Source organism: Chrysochloris asiatica, unplaced genomic scaffold, assembly GCF_000296735.1.
Source record: "Chrysochloris asiatica unplaced genomic scaffold, ChrAsi1.0 scaffold00094, whole genome shotgun sequence".
In the NCBI taxonomy this organism is placed as follows: Eukaryota; Metazoa; Chordata; class Mammalia; order Afrosoricida; family Chrysochloridae; genus Chrysochloris; species Chrysochloris asiatica.
In genome coordinates, this window is record NW_006408612.1 from 2,844,794 (window position 1) to 2,861,700 (window position 16,907).

The window sequence follows — 16,907 nt, forward strand, 5'->3', positions numbered from 1 at the left end:
GGGGGCCCGGGAGGGCAGTGCCCTGACACGAGGGCTGCCGGGTGGGCTGGGAAGGTGCAGGCTGGCGAGCAAGGAAGGCAGGCGCGCAGGGAGGGGCAAGAGGGGTGGGGAGGGGCGGGGCCGGCGTTCTCGTCACTTGATAAAACGTCTGCGAGTCTCCAGAGAACAACGGGCTCATTCAGCAGTCGGGAGCTACTCGTGAGGGGGTGCTGCTGGACGGAGAGCACGACCCATCCGGGGGTGGGGCCAGGCGAAGCGGCCCGGGGAGGCGAAGGTGGCCGTGGCCGGCGCGGAAGCAGCAGCACTGCAGGCTCGGAGCAGACCGGAGCGCTAGGCGGCCGCTGCACGTCCCAGCTCCCCTCCCTGTGCGCCTGCCCATGGCGGCCGCGGGGCAGCTGTGGCTGCTTTACCTGTCGGCGGGGCTCCTGCCCCGGCTCGGCGCCGCATTCAACTTGGACACCCGCGAGGAAAATGTGATCCGCAAAGTTGGGGACCCCGGGAGCCTCTTCGGCTTCTCGCTGGCTATGCACTGGCAGCTGCAGCCCGAGGACAAGCGGCTGTGAGTTTCCCGACTCTTCCTCCCCCACCCGGGCGCCGGCCCGTGCGCGAGCAGGGGCCAGGGCGCGCCCTCTTCCCGCGCGCACCGGAGCCCCGGAGCCCGCAGCCGGCGCAACCCATGTCCGCGCGGACCTCCGCGAGTCCGAGGGTTTAGCGGGGCCCTCGGTTAGCGGCCAGAGCTGGGTGAGCCGCGCCCATTGCTCTGCGCGCTCTGCTCCCGCTTGGCCCGGGAAGAAGGAGATCTCAAGGATCAACTCCATACTGTGGTGGCCTGGGCCCCCGTGCTAGGCCGGGCTGTCCTCGGTTCTGGGAGAGATTACTGGGGGTTTGTGTGTGCGTGTGTTTTGGTTTTTTAACAACAAAGTGCTTTACACCGGTCCTTCCCATCGGACTGTTTGTTGGGAACCCGGCAGGTGGCACGCTTTGCTGAGCTTCACGTGTGTGTATCGGGCGTGGGTAGAGTATTGGGGTCACTGTCTTGCTGCTGTGGAGTTGCTGGGAATGTTGTCTCGGAAAGATCCAAACTCACGGAGCACCCTGTCCGGGGTCCCCCGCAGAAGTTGGAAAACCACTTTCCCTCGTGCGCCGCGTGGCTTTCCCCGCAGGGCGGGCGCTCCAGTAGAAGATACTTTTGCATGGGTGTTTTTTTTAACCCCCTCAAGATGGAGTTCACCAAGCACCTGTTCAAGACTAGATCAGCTGAGAAAACAAGTCCTTCTAAGTGGTGTGCGGGGGCCCTGCGTCCGGCAGCATCAGAGACGCACGGGGCCCCTGCACTGGGCGGGTGCAGCCCCGGGGTTAAAAGCAAAATGTCCGATCTGAGCTGGGGCGTTGCAAACCAGGTTTGTAAGTGACCACAGCTCACCAAAGCTGTGCTAGCCCCTTAGAAAAGTGGAAACCGGCGCTCTTAGCATCTCTTTTTCATTCTTAAACAACTGAAAAATGTTTGATTCCCACATGATCCAACTATTTAGGCTGGAGCGGCGTTTTGAAGCTCAGTCAACTTAATTGTTGTGGGGGTTGCATTCTTGATCTGTGCTACGGAAAAAATAGATTAACAACAAAAAGATCCCTGTCCTCTACCCCCGTTGCCCCCCAGGGCTTTAATTGAACTGACGCCTTTGCAGGACTAACTGAAAACAAAGCGCAGACACAGTAACGGTGAAACTTTGCGCTTATTAGAGGCGAGTGAGAATTTAGAGTTGAAGGAAACATCTTGTGAATCTTAAAGTCAAATTTTTTTCTGATAACACCTGCTGGCTTGCAGGCCCGCTCAGCTGCTTATACTGGTTTGTTTGGGGTTTCTTTTTTCTCAGTCGAAATAGTTGTTCAGCTGTAAATCTGAAATGATAGGTGGTTTCTCTTAACTCATTAATGGATGAGGTTTTGTGTCTCTGGACACTTAGGTGTATGTAATTGTATCCCCACCCACACGGAAATGATTCTAGACTGGCAGAGGGAATATATTCTCTGGCATTCAATGCACCAAATGCTGGCTGAAGCTGGTGGTTTCCTTGAAATTCTTGTGCAAGCAAATATTTGAAGGGGAAATGCTGGTGCAAGAAAATGTCCTTGGGATGGAGATTTGCAAACCGTGACTTTAGCCAGGAATTTCTATTGTAACCAGGTTAGCAGCATACTTGCTAAAACTTGTACTGCTGCTGCAAGTCTTTCTTAGAATGGGAATAAAGCTTGTGGTTGGGGTCTGAATATTTTCCAGAAATGCTGTTCTTAGAGGCTGACAGAGGAGAGTAGTTAATCAAGCCCTTGGATGGGGAGAGGCCCAGTCTAAAGAAGGGAATCTTTTCCTAGAGTCTAAAAGCAGTGACTGTACTTGGGGAAACTGTGGTTCATGTCAAGTGCCTCCCTCTTTTCATAAAGTACTCAGTGTCAGGAGCAGCGTCTGCCCTCCCAGGAGAGCCAACACACGCATGTCAGATCACATCAGTTGTCACCTTTGAAAGTAAACACTGGGTGTCAATAAAAGAACCAGTGAGATTGAGACCCAGAACTTCTGGCCCAGGAAACTGGGGAAACTCTGCTTTTAACATCTGTGAATTTGTTTTATCTCCATGGATCTTAGTTTCTTAATCTGTAAAATGGAGATAATAGCAGTTTATAGGGTTGTTGTGAGGATTAAGAGATAACATGAAAAGTGCCTGGGTCCTTAATGACTAAAAGGTAACTGTTCTGTTAGTGATGATGATCAATTAAAATGGCATTATTGAGTTCCTTCTGTGGCTAGTTGTGTGTCTTAGAGTCTGTTCTGACTCATAGCTATGTGAGTTCAATGCTATAGGACAGAACTGCGTGGAGAGTTTCCTAGGCTATAACATTCACAGAAGATCACCAACTCTTTTTTCCCATGGGGGCAGCTGCTGTTAGGTTCAAACCTCCACCCTTGTGGTTAGCCACCAAGTGCTTGACCTTTGTGCCCCCGATGTGGGCATCTTGAGTTTCTACTGTGTGCCAGGTACTATACAAGGTGTTAAACATTCTGTGATTCTAAGACTATCTAAGAGTAATAGCTAATAAGCTGATGATGTTCTACTTTGGCTAATTGATATTTTTACTCTCAGTCGCATTCATGAAACCCCTATTCTAAGCAACATGACTTGAATTGGTTCAAACTAGATTTATATGTGGCCCTATAGAATCAGCGAGTCCTGGCATGGCACAGTGGGCTAATGCGTCAGACTGCAAAGTCATTTGAACTGCAAGCTGCTCCTTGAAAACCCCAGGGTCACTATGGGTCGGAATAGACTCTGAGCACTTAACAACACCAACAACATAGGATCGGCACACTGTGAACCACAAGGTTGGCAATTCAACCCACCAGTTAGTTATTCCTTGGAAACCCTATGTTGCTAAGTTCTTTCAAGTTGGTTCTGACTCATAGTGACCCTGTGTAGAATTTCTGAGGAGCGGCTGGTGGATTTGAACCACAGACCTTGTGGTTCAGTCCAACCTTGCCGTCCAGTGCTTTATCCCACAGTGCCACACCAGGGCTCTCTATACAAGGTTGGTTGCTGTGAGTCAGAACTGACTTGATGGCACTTAATAACAACATAACAAAAGTTAAGTGTATTAAGCGAGGGTCTTCCTTGAGGGAGATGAACTAAAGTATCAAAGATGTAGGGAGCAACAGAGAAATGTATTATTAAAGAAAAATCATCAGATTTTTGTGGATTAAAATTTTTATTGTGCTATTTAAATATTTAATAATATCTTAAACTCTAGCTAGCATTTTATAACAGACTAATAATTGATCGGAGAGACTCAAAACCTGTTGGGTATTCCTAAAACTTTGAGGACTATAAAACTTTTTTTAAACTAAAGACTGAGAAACTTTATTTAGGTTTTTAGGCTATATATTAAAAATGAAGTTGCAGACTCCAAAAGATTATTAGATGGTTGACTGAAACACTGAGGTTAGGGACTGAGCTCTTTGAAATCTTTCATTTCTCTTTGGCAGCTAAGCTAGAGTCATCCCCCGGGCAGAAGGGATATGATATCTGCAGGTATGTTCTTCCTATGAGTCATCACTCTGTACTCTTCAGGGAAAAGATGGGGCTCTGACTACAGGGCCAGATACTGAGGAGAAAGACGAGAACTCTATGGCATAGGATTTCTCCCAATTTCTTATTTTTAGACTATTTTAGCATAACAATATTAAGATGTCATTTAAAATTCTTCATTTGGAGCCCTCTCTAATCACCATTTTCCAGCATCTTCCCAGCTCACCATCACTTCTGTTCTGGCTCTAGTCTGCTTGTTCTTGGTTTTTCTCAGACTTGTGATGATCCAGTTTTTATAGTCCTGTTTTCTAAATTGTTGTGTGGCATCAAGTCGGTTCTAACTCATAGAGACCCTGTGTAGGGTTTCCAAGCCTGTAAGTCTTTATGGAAGCAGAAAGCCTCATATTTCTCCAGTGGAACAGCTAGTGGATTTGAACTGCAGTCCTTGCAGTTAGCAACCCAATGTGTAACTCACGTTGCCACCAGGGCTCCTGTTTTCTGAATTGTTGTTAAGTTTATTATTGGTAAGTGCCGTCAAGTCAGTTCTGACTCATAGACTTTCTAAGGAGTGACTGGTGGGTTTGAACTGCCAACCTTGTGGTTAGCATTCCAATGCTGATCCTACAGCATCTAATCCAACTGGTTCTCTTGACACATGAAGAAATAAAAGCTCAAGTTCTGAAATGTCTTATCCAAAGTCTCACAACTACCTAAGCAGAATCTTAACAGAATCTGGATTTAGATATGGTATTTCTGCCTTGTGTGCATGCCATCTCTAAAAGGAAATGTCCTTTAGACCTGGAGAAATTGGCCAGCATCTGCGTTTTGGAAATGTACCGAGCTATGATAATTTATTTTAAACTCCTTCAATATGGACCAGAGCTATCTATTTATATTTCTTGCACTTGAGCTCTCTTCCTGTTGACCCTTATTCCAACTGGTGTTGGGTCATCTTCTGAGAAGCTTCTGTCTTTTGCATGCCTCCCTTGGCCCCACCTTCTTCTTCAATCTGAAAAAACAAAAAGCGCAGTGAGGTGTGACTATCAGCCATGGAGGGATCAGAACTGTGTCCAGGATATGTAGCTAAGTACTTGCTTCCTTGTATTCACTCTGTCTGAGTGCCATATGGCCCCAGGGCCATTTTCCAGGCCTTTTACTCGGTCACCTTGAGTCCTGAGATGGTCTGGGAGACTTAGAAGAGGTCTCAGGCAACTTTGGAGCATTAGAGGACTCAGCAAGAAAAAGTAACTGGTTTAATTTTAAAACAGGCTGATGTGTTAAAACCTAAGTAATGACTTAGGTTTGGAGAAAAGGGTCAAAGTATCCATATTGTATGAATATGTTGACTCTTTCTTTCAACCCTGAGTTTATATTATATGATTACTTTGTCAGGAAAGTCTGGTTGCATGCTCAAATGAGATTCTCTGCAGCATTTATTCTGTATTCTTAGTTACATAGACTATTTTAGCATAACAGTATTAAGATGTAATTTAAAGTTTTGTAACCAGTTCAAGCCCACCAGCTTTCTGTGGGAGAAAGATGTGGCTTTTTCTACTCCTGCAAAGATTTAAAAGCTTCAGAAACCCTATACAGGGTCACTATGAGTAAGACATGACTCCATGGCACTTAACAACAGCAACAACCGAATATTACCTTGAACCTTGATTCAACATAGTCTAGTGGACAGAGTAGTCAATGAATTGGCACTTTCCAAAGGGGCAGTAGAACACAGAATATGCTATGATATGTTTAGATGATAAGAACAGTTGTTCTTGGAACACTTCATTAGTTGTGGGTTGGCTTGGCCTTTTAGAAAGGACATAATTATCTCAAGAACCAGATTAAATTTCTCCAGGAAAGTCTTTTCAGCAGTCTTTTTCTCCCTTTGAATGTCTGTGATACTTAGTGTAGATGTGAGTCAGAACCAACTTGACGGCACTTGACAACAACAACACTTAGTGTCCTGTGTTTTGCAGTGAGGATGGTGGTGTGTTTAACTAAGATCATCTTTTTCAAGGAGTAATCGAATCTGCCCTTGCAAATACAATGGAGTCATATCATGCACTCAATTTAACTTGTGAACTAAAATTAAAATCTTCCAGCTACAGAGAGAGAAAGGGAAAAGGCTCTTTATTTAACCCTTTGCCCTCCCTGTTCAAAGTAGGTCTTGGTGTCTGCTGACCCCAGGGAAAGGGAAGCTATTGCCGTAGTGCCAAGAGACACACAAGAAGTTAATTTTTGGTTTTTGCATTTTCAAGGGCTAAGTCTAAGCTAAGGGATTTTTAACTACACTTGACTTTTGTCTTAGAGGCAGGCTTGAGAACTTAACCCCAGAAATGCAGGCAGACCTCCACTGCAGTGGGTAGTTGAAGTGAGACTAGATAGATAGGTAGAGAAGAATGATTCTGGAACAGACGTCATGAAACCAGCTGATAGGACTTTGTAAAATGGTAGCCGAAGGTTTGATATTCAGAAATGTTGCTCCTAAGTCAGTGCCCACTCATAGGACCCTGTGTACAGCAGAATGAAGCTGCCCCTGGTCCTGCACCAACCTCACGAGAATCGTTATGTTTGAGCACATAGCTGCAACCACGGTGTCAGTCAATCTTACTGAGGGGCTTCCTTTTTGTTGCTGATCCTCTACATGGTTGGTTGGTTGGTTGTGTGCCGTGGAGTCGGTTCCGATTCATAGCAACCCTGTACAGGGTTTCTGAGGCTGTAAATCTTTACGGGAGCAGAAAGCCTCATCTTTTTCCCGCAGAGCAGCTGATAGTTTTGAACTGCTGATCTTGTGGTTCGCAGCCCGATTTGTAACCACTATGCTACCAGAGCTCCTTGATCCTCTACATAAGGGAGTATATTTAACTTTTTTAAGATGGAATGGTGGGAAGGCTTCTCACTCCCTCGAGTGGGAATTCTAAGAGAGAATAAGGATCTAGATGGACCACATTTTTGAACCATAATTTCAACATCCTATGTAAACACTCCCACTGGTCTCTTGGCAGGAAAATAAAAATTGACCACTGCAGTAGTGGGCACTGAGAACTCCACTATACTACCTTTTCCCCATTCTGTAATTGGACACAACTTTACATCTGGAAGAACCTTAGGGATTCCTAGAACTTGCTATTCATAAGAATAACTTGGGCAATTTCTTTTCAATTTAAAACAAAAACAGAAATGGTTTTTAGGCTCAATTTAGGATTGACTGTACTAATTTCCATGGGTGTGATCCAAGAATCTGTTCTTAAAGAGTCCTAGGTTTGGTTGGGAACAGCTGACCTGGGTGCAGTTTCCCGTCTGTACACAGAGGCAGAATAATGATGTGGTCAACACTAGAGCTAGACTTTTGCTGCTAAGTGCTGTTAGTAGGCTCTTGCTTGTAGTGACCTGTGTACAACAGACAAAACGTTCCCACTTCCTGCAGCTGTCTTCTTCCCCCTCAGTATGTTCTAGCCCACTATTGTAATCTGTAGGATTACCACGCTTTTTCTTCCTAGAGTATCTTGATCCATTGAAACCGGGACAGTATTTGAAATACTGCTGGCCAAGATTCTAGCATCATAGGGGCATACAAGCCGTCACAGTACAATGGACTGACAGATGAGTGGCAGAGAACTGGATTGTTGTTGTTGTTAGGTGCCATCTGACTCATAGCAACCCTATGCACATCAGAACGAAACACTGCCTGGTGCTAGGCCACCCTTACCATCACTGCTGCCCCTGTGCCAATCCATCTCATTGGGGTCTTCCTCTTTTTCTCCAACCCTTCACTTTACCAAACATATTCTTCTCCAGTGACTGGTCCCTCCTGATGTTGTTGTTGTTGTTATGTGCCGTCGAGTCGGTTCCGACCCATAGCGACCCTGTACAGGGTTTCCGAGGGTGTAAATCTTTACGGGAGTAGAAAGCCTCATCTTTCTCCCGCGGAGCAGCTGGTAGTTTCGAACCGCTGACCTTATGGTTCGCAGCCCGATTCGTAACCACTACGCTACCAGAGCTCCTTTGTCCATCCTGATAATATGTCTGAAATATGAGAGACAAAGTTTGGCCATCCTGGCTTCCAAGAAGCACTCTGGCTGTACTTCCCCAACACAGATCTGTTGGTTCTTCTGGTAGCCCATGGCACTTTCAGTGTTCTCCTCCATCACCACAATTCAAATGTATCAACTCTTCAATGGTCTTCCTTATTCATTGTCCAACTTGCGCATGTGTATGAGGTTATTGAAAATACCATGGCTGGGGTCAGGCACACCTTAGTCCTGGATTACCTGGCTTCAAATCCTGCAGCCACATTTTGCAGCATTATTTACACTGTCTTTGCCTCTTGTTTTCTAAGTTGTAAAGTTGGGAAGGTGGTGCCTGTAGGCTCATTGTTAAATAAATGAGGAGACCAAGGCTGGAAGGAAGTGAGATGACCACAGAGCTTATTGCTCTTAAATCCACATTTCCCATGCTTCCCAGCCTGCGCAGTGCATGTGCTTTGCCCTTTGGGTTTGGTTTTGATCGTCATTAAATGTGTAGTCTTCCTTCCTTCCATTCCGTTCTACGGTTACCATATGCTGGACAAGTATGTTTCAGAAGATCCGTGCCTCCTAGCATTTTGGTGACTGGCAAAAGGTACATAAATACCAGTAGGGTTTCAGTCCTCAGTGGAAATGAATGGGCCAACTGGTGGTGGTCGGAGGAGGTTCCCAGGCATGGCACAGGTCCAGTGTGAAGGTATTCATTAAGAATACCATCTGTGTGGGTTTCTAGGTCTTCTGGAATCTCTGTGAGAAAGTGTCCCTGTCCCTGTCCCTGAGTCTGGAGAAGCTGGGTAATTTGCACTCTACCCAAGGTAGCATTGAGGGCAATTTAATTTTCTTAGTCTCTCATTTGATGGCATCAAATGTGTGGTAGGGAGGAACTTGCCCTGAGCTGGATCTGATTGCTAATAATGCAGCTGCCTGAATTTGTAAGATGCAGGGTCGCAGTGTGGACATAGTGTTTTCTCAGCAGATTGTTTGTTTGGTTTTGAATTGCCATTTGTAACTGCAAACAGTGATCCTCCTGGAACTGGATTAAGAGGCTTATAATTAACTAGCCCTGAACTGAGTCAGGCAGGTAGGCTCTTCACCTTCACCAGTGCTGTCCGGGTCGGACAAATAACAGGGCAGAAGAAGAGCCTTCTTATCTGCTATCACCTGACTTTTCTGTTTAGAAAAAGAAGGCAAAACAATTCCAAATCAGTTTACCTTTCCAGATGTGGGAGTGTTTGCAGAATAATGCTTTACACATGCCAGAGCATCTCGGCAGACTCTCCCCACTTCACCCCTGCTGTGTTCCAGATTTGGGTACCACTCTCACTTCATCAGATCCTGCCTACATCGGCAAAAGGACTTTTTAGGAAACTTTTAAGGCTCTGAAACCAATTAAACGGTAAAATAGAATGTTCTGAATAAAGAAAAACGGGGCTGTACTACTAAAACTAAGTGCAGAAGGTAAAAGCAAGTGACAAAGAGCCATGGGTATTGGGTTGTATGTCTCTTGACCAACCAATGAGATATATTTTGCATGTCATACCATCTGAAAATGGAGTCCTGGGGTAGCACTATGGTATAAACACTGGATTGCTAATCACAAGGTCAGGGGTTCAAACCCACCAGCTGCTCCTTGGAAACACTATACAGGGTTGCGATGAGTTGGAACTAACTTGATGGTACTTAACAACCATCTGAAAGCATAAACTTTATTTTGAAAAACCAGTTTCTGGTAGAGGATAAGAAAAACCTTTTAGGGAAATGTGCAGGAAATGTGCTTTCTAAGCCTGGGATATAGAAATAAAAATAAACTTTGGAATGATTTGTAAGGGGCACATTGCTTAGTGTTACAAAGAATAAACAAAGCCTGGGGGTAATGCCTCTTGCCCCAAGATCTGTATTGGCTTTGCTCAGTGATATCAATGTCCCTATGATTTATTCAATTTGAAAAGGACATTCATTCATACTGAGGTTATTTTAATTGTGTTTGTTATACAAATGATAGCAAACATTTCAGACTCAGAATGTGGGATGACAGTGATGCATTTGTTCCGACTCAAGGTGACGCCATGTGTTGTGTCAGTATAGAACTGCACTTTGTAGGGTTTCCATGGCTGACTTTTAGCAAGTAGATCCCATGTCTTTCTTCCCTCCCTGGGTGGACTCGAACTGCCAGTGTATTAGTTAGGAGCTGAGCACATTAATTGTTTGCAGCACCTACAGACCCCATGTAACCCTTTAGTTCTTACAGAACCAGAAGTGAATTCTGGATATATTGCCATTGGTCAAGTGATCAGTGTTCTCTGGTTATGAGAAAACAAAATGATGTCAACTACAGGATCCTCATCAAAGTGATGACAGCAGAAAGTATGGGAAGGCTGGACCTTAGTGTGGGTGGACCATTTGGCAGCACTGAGCATTTGGGATTGTTCTGTGTTCTCCTCCTTCCTTACTGGCGAGAGACAGAGTCACAAATTCTTCTGGGCCCTTCTGAAGGCAGTTTTTCCCTCTCTCTTTCCCAAAGAATTCTGCACTCTTCACCCAAAAGACCAAGATGGGAGGATATGCTGAAAAACATTAGCTTTACATTTTGATATTTTTGTCTAATAAAGGTTTCTATGATTTTTGTAACAACCATCTTGGACTTATCCTCAGTTTAGATAGTGATCAACAGCACAGAGGGAAACAAAGTGGAAAAAGTGAATAATGGGCATCTGGGGCAGGAAGTAGTGGTGGCAATAAAACTGCCAGTGGACTCTTCACTGAGAAGGTAAGGTTGCAAATTATGTTGATATTGGGGGTGGGGAGAAGCATCCCTGGCAAAGAGAGGGCTAGTGCAGATACCTAAGGCAGAATGGCCGAAGAGGCCAGTAGAGTATAGCATGTTCCGACTTCAGTTTTAAATGGAGTCTCTGGCTGCTACATTGAGAGTAGACTGTAAGAGAGCACGAATGGAAGTTGAACAGTGACACTAATTAGATGTCTCTCACAATAATTAATAGGCAACAGCTGCTGGTGCTTTGTACCAAGATGACCACAATCCAGGTAGCGACAAGTGGTTGGATTCTGAATATATTTTGAAAGTAGAGTCAAGGATTTCCTATGGATTGAATATTGGGTGAGAGGGAGAAAGAGGGAAAGAATGTCTCCCAAGGCTTATGGCCTGAGCAACTGGAAGGAATAAATTGTTATATAATGGTTTGGGGAAGACAGTTTGGCTTTAAATGTATTTCAGATGTCTGGACATGCAAATGGAGGTGTCCCCCAGTTGGTTCTGACTCATAGCAACCCTGTATAGAGTTTCTGAGCCATCGCTGGTGGGTTTGCATTGCTGACCTTGTGGTTCTGCAGTCTAGTGCTGATCCTACAGCGCCACACCAGGAGTCTAGTGGCAGTTAAATGAGAGCCTGAAATCGAGCTGACAACATGACATTTGGATTGGAGATTCAAATTTGCAGGCCATCGGCTCTTAGGTTGTTTGTAGGGTAATAGACTGAATGATGAATAAGATCACTGAGAGATTAAGGATAGAGACTGAGGGGTGAGCTTTGGGTACTCCAGGCATGTAGAGGTTAGGGAGATGAGGGAGAACCAGTAGAGAAAACTGAAAAAGAGAGGCCGGTGAGGAGAAGACCAGAAGATGTGCTGTCCTGGAAGCCACGTATCGAAAGTATTTTAAAGAGTGATCAGTTGTGTTCGGTGGCTCTGAGAGTTGGCCCCTAGATTTCTTAATGTGGAGGCCTTTGGTGACTTTATCCAGAGCCCTTGTTGAGCAGTGGGGACATTTTATTGATTGGAGCAGGTTGACAGAGAATAGAGGACATTGGAGGCAAGGCATATAGGAATACTTTTCAGGAATTTTACTGCATTGAAGAGCTGAGCCACCAGGCAGTTAAGTGCCATGGTGGAGTTGGTTCCAACTTGTATAGGGTTTTCAGGGATTGGTTGGTGGGTTAGCAGTCCAGTGCTTATCCTATGTGGGGCAGTGGCTGGAGAAAAACCAGGGTTAAAAGGTTTTGTAGTTTGTTTAGTTTTTTTAAAGATGGAGGAAATTGTAGTGAGTTTGTTTGCTGAAGGAGATAATTCATTGGCGAAGGAAATGTTGATGCAGGAAAGGGGAGAATTGCTGGAGTGATGTCCAGGAGAAGATGAGAGGAATATACCAGTTGTTGTTGTTGTTATTAAATGCCTTCAAGTCAGTTCCAACCCATAGCGACCCTGTATAGGGTTTCCAAAGAGTGACTACTGAGCTTGAACTGCCGACCTTCTGGTTCAAATTACTTTACAGTCCGTCGCATAAACCCACAGTGCCACACCAGGACTCCATATACCAGTTAGTACAGCTATTGAAGAATGGGTCATAGCTCATCATAGCTACGGGAAAGGGAGCGCAAGTGCAGATAAGTGGATCGTTATCCTAGTGGGAAGTTATGAGTTCTTTCTGATTGTTTCTCATTGCTTGGTGAGAATAGGAAGTGAGGTCATTCATTAACCCTGAGTTGCTCAATTGTTAAGTGTTATCAGTTACAACTCATAGGACTTTCAAGTAATATCCTGGTGGATTTGAATCTCTGACCTTGTTATGGTTAGCAATCCAGTGCCTATCCTACAGCAGCACACCAGGGCATGTCTAGAAATTTGTTTTGTAGGAGTGAGATCTGTGCTAGAAGTAAATATCTGTGGATTTTGCATCTCAGCTTCTGCACATTCTATAGATTTGACCATGGATAAATTACCTGTCCTAAAAGAGCTCTGGTAGCGTAGTAGTTATGAAATGGGCTGCGAACTGCAAGGTCAGCAGTTCGAAACTACCAGCTGCTCTGCAGGAGAAAGAGGAGGCTTTCTGCTCCTGTAAAGATTTACAGCCTCGGAAACCTGTTCAGGGTCGCTATGGGTCGGAACCGACTCGACGGCACTTAACAACAATCAGGATAGGAGTCCTGGTGTGGCGCTGTGCATTACTGTGCTGGACCACAAGGTTGGTTTGAGCCTCTAGGTCAGCCATTCAAACTCACCAGCTGTTCCTTGGGAATCCTTTTACGGGTTCTCTATGAGTCTGAACTGACTTGACAGCACTTAACAGTAACATAGTTCCTACCACACAGACTTATGAAGATTAAATTAGGTAAATGAGTACAAAGCACCTTAAAATAAGAGTGTAATTCCTTCTCAGTGAAGTGTTTTTGTAGCTATCTTATCTTTATGCTCAGGGTAAAGATACCTTTGGCAAAGGTAGGTCAAACAAAGGTGAAGTTGCCCTATGGGAGGTTTACAATTAGAGTTTGGGGTATGACTGCATGTCAGAATCCTTTGAGGAAGTAGACCTGTGAAGAATATTGAAACGGCCAATGTTTTCATTCTGTATATATCTACCACAATTTACAAACAAAAAATTAAAACCCAGTGCTCTGATGAGCTCAGGTTCCTTATGCTATAATGTGTCCTGGGTAGTACCGTCTCCTGATGTCCTCCAGCCCAGGTAGACAGCAGGACATTCAGTGTGGGTGTGTGTTGTGCAAGGCTTTGGTTCCTGTTCCTGCTGGCCCAGTCCATGGTTGTTGTAGTCCTAGGCAATGTATGCAGTGTGTCCTTGCATTGTCGAATAAGAATGAGAAGTGGTCTTTGTTAAGCTGTCAGGAATGTGGAAAATCGAGGCATCTTGGGTTTTAAAATACTGTCATCTTTCATAAGTGGTTTAGGCTAGGAGGTAGCTTGAGGTAAATCCGAATCCTAAAGGCAATGGAATCTCTTTGCAATTATGTAAGAATGTGAATCATCATGACTCTAGCATCCAATCCTCCTGGGGTGTGCCACAATTAAACAAGGTACATCTTTGAGGTGAGTTATTTAAAAGAAGGAGGGTGGGAAAGCTACTGTTATTGATCTGAATGAAATATTAATATAGAAAAACATGAAACTCTAAAGCCATTTTAAGCTTTAGGTGGCCTTGCTGGGCTGTGCCCCCAAACACCTTCCTTTGTCATTCAGTTTTGTTGTTGTTGGTAGGGGTCATCAAGTCTCAGTACTGACCCTACGCACAACATAATAAAACACTGCTCAGTCCAACACCAAAACCTCACAGTCCTTGCTAGGTTTGAGTCCATTGCTGCTGCCATGGTGTTAGTCCATCTTGTTGGGGGTCGTCTTCATCATCAATCATGCAAAAATGGATGAGAAACCCTGATCACTTCCACCTTTCCTAGGGAAAGACTGATTTACAGTCTCGGAAACTCACCCTATACATGGTCGCTATGAGTCAGAACCGACTCATACCAGCGTACAACCACCACCTCCATATACATTTTGGTGAAGTAGTTCATTCTTAGAGTTAAACTGGTGTCACGTAATCTTGCCTTTCAGTATCTTGGATCTTTTAAATGTCTCCCCACATAATGGCCTGGGAAAGAGAAAGCAAATACACAGCCAGCCTCCACTTCCCCCCACTAATTGGGCATACTCCAAATAACCACAGCGCTTTTTTAACCAAGGCACTGAATTCTTCATGTCAGCTTTCGTTAACCTCTTCTGATGTATGGGTGTTTGCACATGGACAACACCTGTTTGCCCTCGTGACCTAACCAGAGCCCTTACATATAGAAGGTACTCTGTCTAAATGTTTGCCTGATGGATATTATCCCTGTTGGTTTGTGAGCTTGTCACAGGCAAGGCTGACATCTTATCATTTGGTTCTAGTCAGATACAAAGAGAAGAGTACCCATTATTTATTTGTTGAGTTCTTTGAGCTGAATTAATTTCCCAAAGGTTTTTAGAGAATAGGAGTTGTCTTGCTATTTCTGTAAAGTGATTCTTTACATCTTGGTCGTTCGTAAACTTGTTCTGGAAGTGGAATGCCCAGAAATCATGATGTCTGTATTATAAGGCCATAAAATCTTGATAAGATAAACTTAAAATAACTAAATGTAGAACTGTGCTAAATCATATGTTGTGTATCATCTGATACTGTACTCTAGAGTAGATTAGTGGAGATAGAATTAAACATTTAACAAATGCATGGTAGAAGCTACAATCCAGTCTTGTTCACATCATATGTGTTTTTGTGATATGGTAAAAGATTGCTCATAGTTGAATTTGCATGTTTGGTAAGGTGGAGGGTCAGAGAAAAAGAGGAAGACCCCCAACGAGATGGATTGGCCAAGTGGCAGCATCGATAGACTCAAGCATAGCAACAGTAGTCAGGTTGGCCCACGATCGGGCAGTGTTTCGTTCTGCTGTGCATAAGGTCACTATGGGTCAGTACCGACTTGATGGCACCTAACAACAAAAACAACATACTGAAGTCCTGGTGTGGTACTATAGGATAAACACTGGACTGCTAACCACAAAGTCAGTTGCTCAAACCTACCAGCTGCTCCTTGAAAACCCTATACTGGGTCGCTCTGATGCCAACTTGATGGCACTTAACAAAACAGAATACCTGGCTCCACCCATAGTTCTTCATGAGTACCATTGGAAAAACCCAAGTAATTTCTCTTTTGACATTTTCTTGAGTTACGGAGCAAAAGATAATGAGTAAAGAAGCCTGTTTTAGTTTTGTTTTCACGTAGGTCCTGCTACTCCCTATACCTGCCTCACCCTTGATAGTTTCAAAGTCAAACTGAGAGCAGTTTCAGTTACACATGTGTCCAGGTTGAAGTTGGAGTTTGATATCACAATAGCACACTTACGGGGTCGAAGTTCGAAAGGAAGTGTGTGTTTGTTCAGGGAACACCAAATTAGACTCACAGCTGCCCCTTGCTGTAAGGACATCTTGCCTTGTCCACTACCCTCCACCCCAGCGTTTCCCTTAAAGCCACATTAATCTGTTACCTAGAGCACCTTTTCTTTTTCTGTTCCTCACATCTTTGATTTTTCTAATGATTAATTTCTCGTGCCCAAATCCTGCTGAATTAACTTGTTATGTAAAAGGCTGGGTTGCTAGTCTGAGGAGTTGGGGACCCAGAACTCATTCTCGCTTTTTGCTCCACCATGAATTGCCCCACCCTCATAATCCAGGTGAAGATAGACAAAAATAGAGCAAAAGGCATCTGTGCACCAACTTTTATGGGCAATTCTGGAAGTAGCAATAGTTCATCCCATTTAGTAGGACTGAATTGCATGGGTTCATATAGTTAAGCTTTGGAGGCTTTTATTCACGGTCTCCATATGCCCAGCTAAAAGTTCTTTTACTATGGAAAATGGGGAGAACTGTTATTGGGCACTAGCCAGCCAGCCTGCTGTTTCAGTTTTCCCATCGTTATATTAATCTCCTTTCAAGACATTGAAAAATTCTGGTGTGGCACTGCAGGAGAATGCACTGGACCGTAAGGTCAGTTTGAACCACAAGGTCGGTGGTTCAAATCTACCAGCCTCTCCTTGGAAATCCTATACAGGGTCGCTATGGTCAGAACCAACTCGAAGGCACTTAACAAGTTATTAGAGGAGTCTTGGTGTGGCGTTGTGGGTTAATACGCTGAACTGCAAGGTCGATTTGAATGTTCAAGCTCACCAGCCACTCCTCAGAAACCCTATACAGGGTCGCCATGAGTCAGAACTGACTTGACAGCACTTTTAACAAGTTATTAGAGGTAGAGTTTCATTCTGGGGTTGCTATGAGTCAGAACTGACTTGACTCCACCCAATAACAAGAAGCTATTATTATTATAGGAGCCCTGGTATGGCACTGTTCAAACCCACCATCCAATCCTTGGAAACCCTATATAGGGTCACTGTGTGATGGAACCAACTCAACAGTACTTAACAACAAGCAATTGTGGCAATAAAATGGGATATGGTGACCTACCAGGTCTGA

At 44.5% G+C, this 16,907-nt stretch overlaps 1 protein-coding gene across 2 annotated transcripts in view; it reads left to right on the plus strand.

Moving 5' to 3' along the window:
- The first annotated feature begins 270 nt into the window (after positions 1–270).
- ITGA6 (integrin, alpha 6) overlaps positions 271–16,907 on the plus strand; it is a 91,179-nt gene continuing 74,542 nt past the window's right edge. Inside the window, exon 1 of one of the 2 annotated variants that reach the window (XM_006866640.1) lies at positions 271–559. In XM_006866640.1, the coding sequence (XP_006866702.1) occupies positions 378–559 (182 nt within the window). In that variant the 5' untranslated portion in view covers positions 271–377. The remainder of the gene's footprint in view (positions 560–16,907) is intronic. The other variant, XM_006866639.1, reaches the window with a different exon arrangement.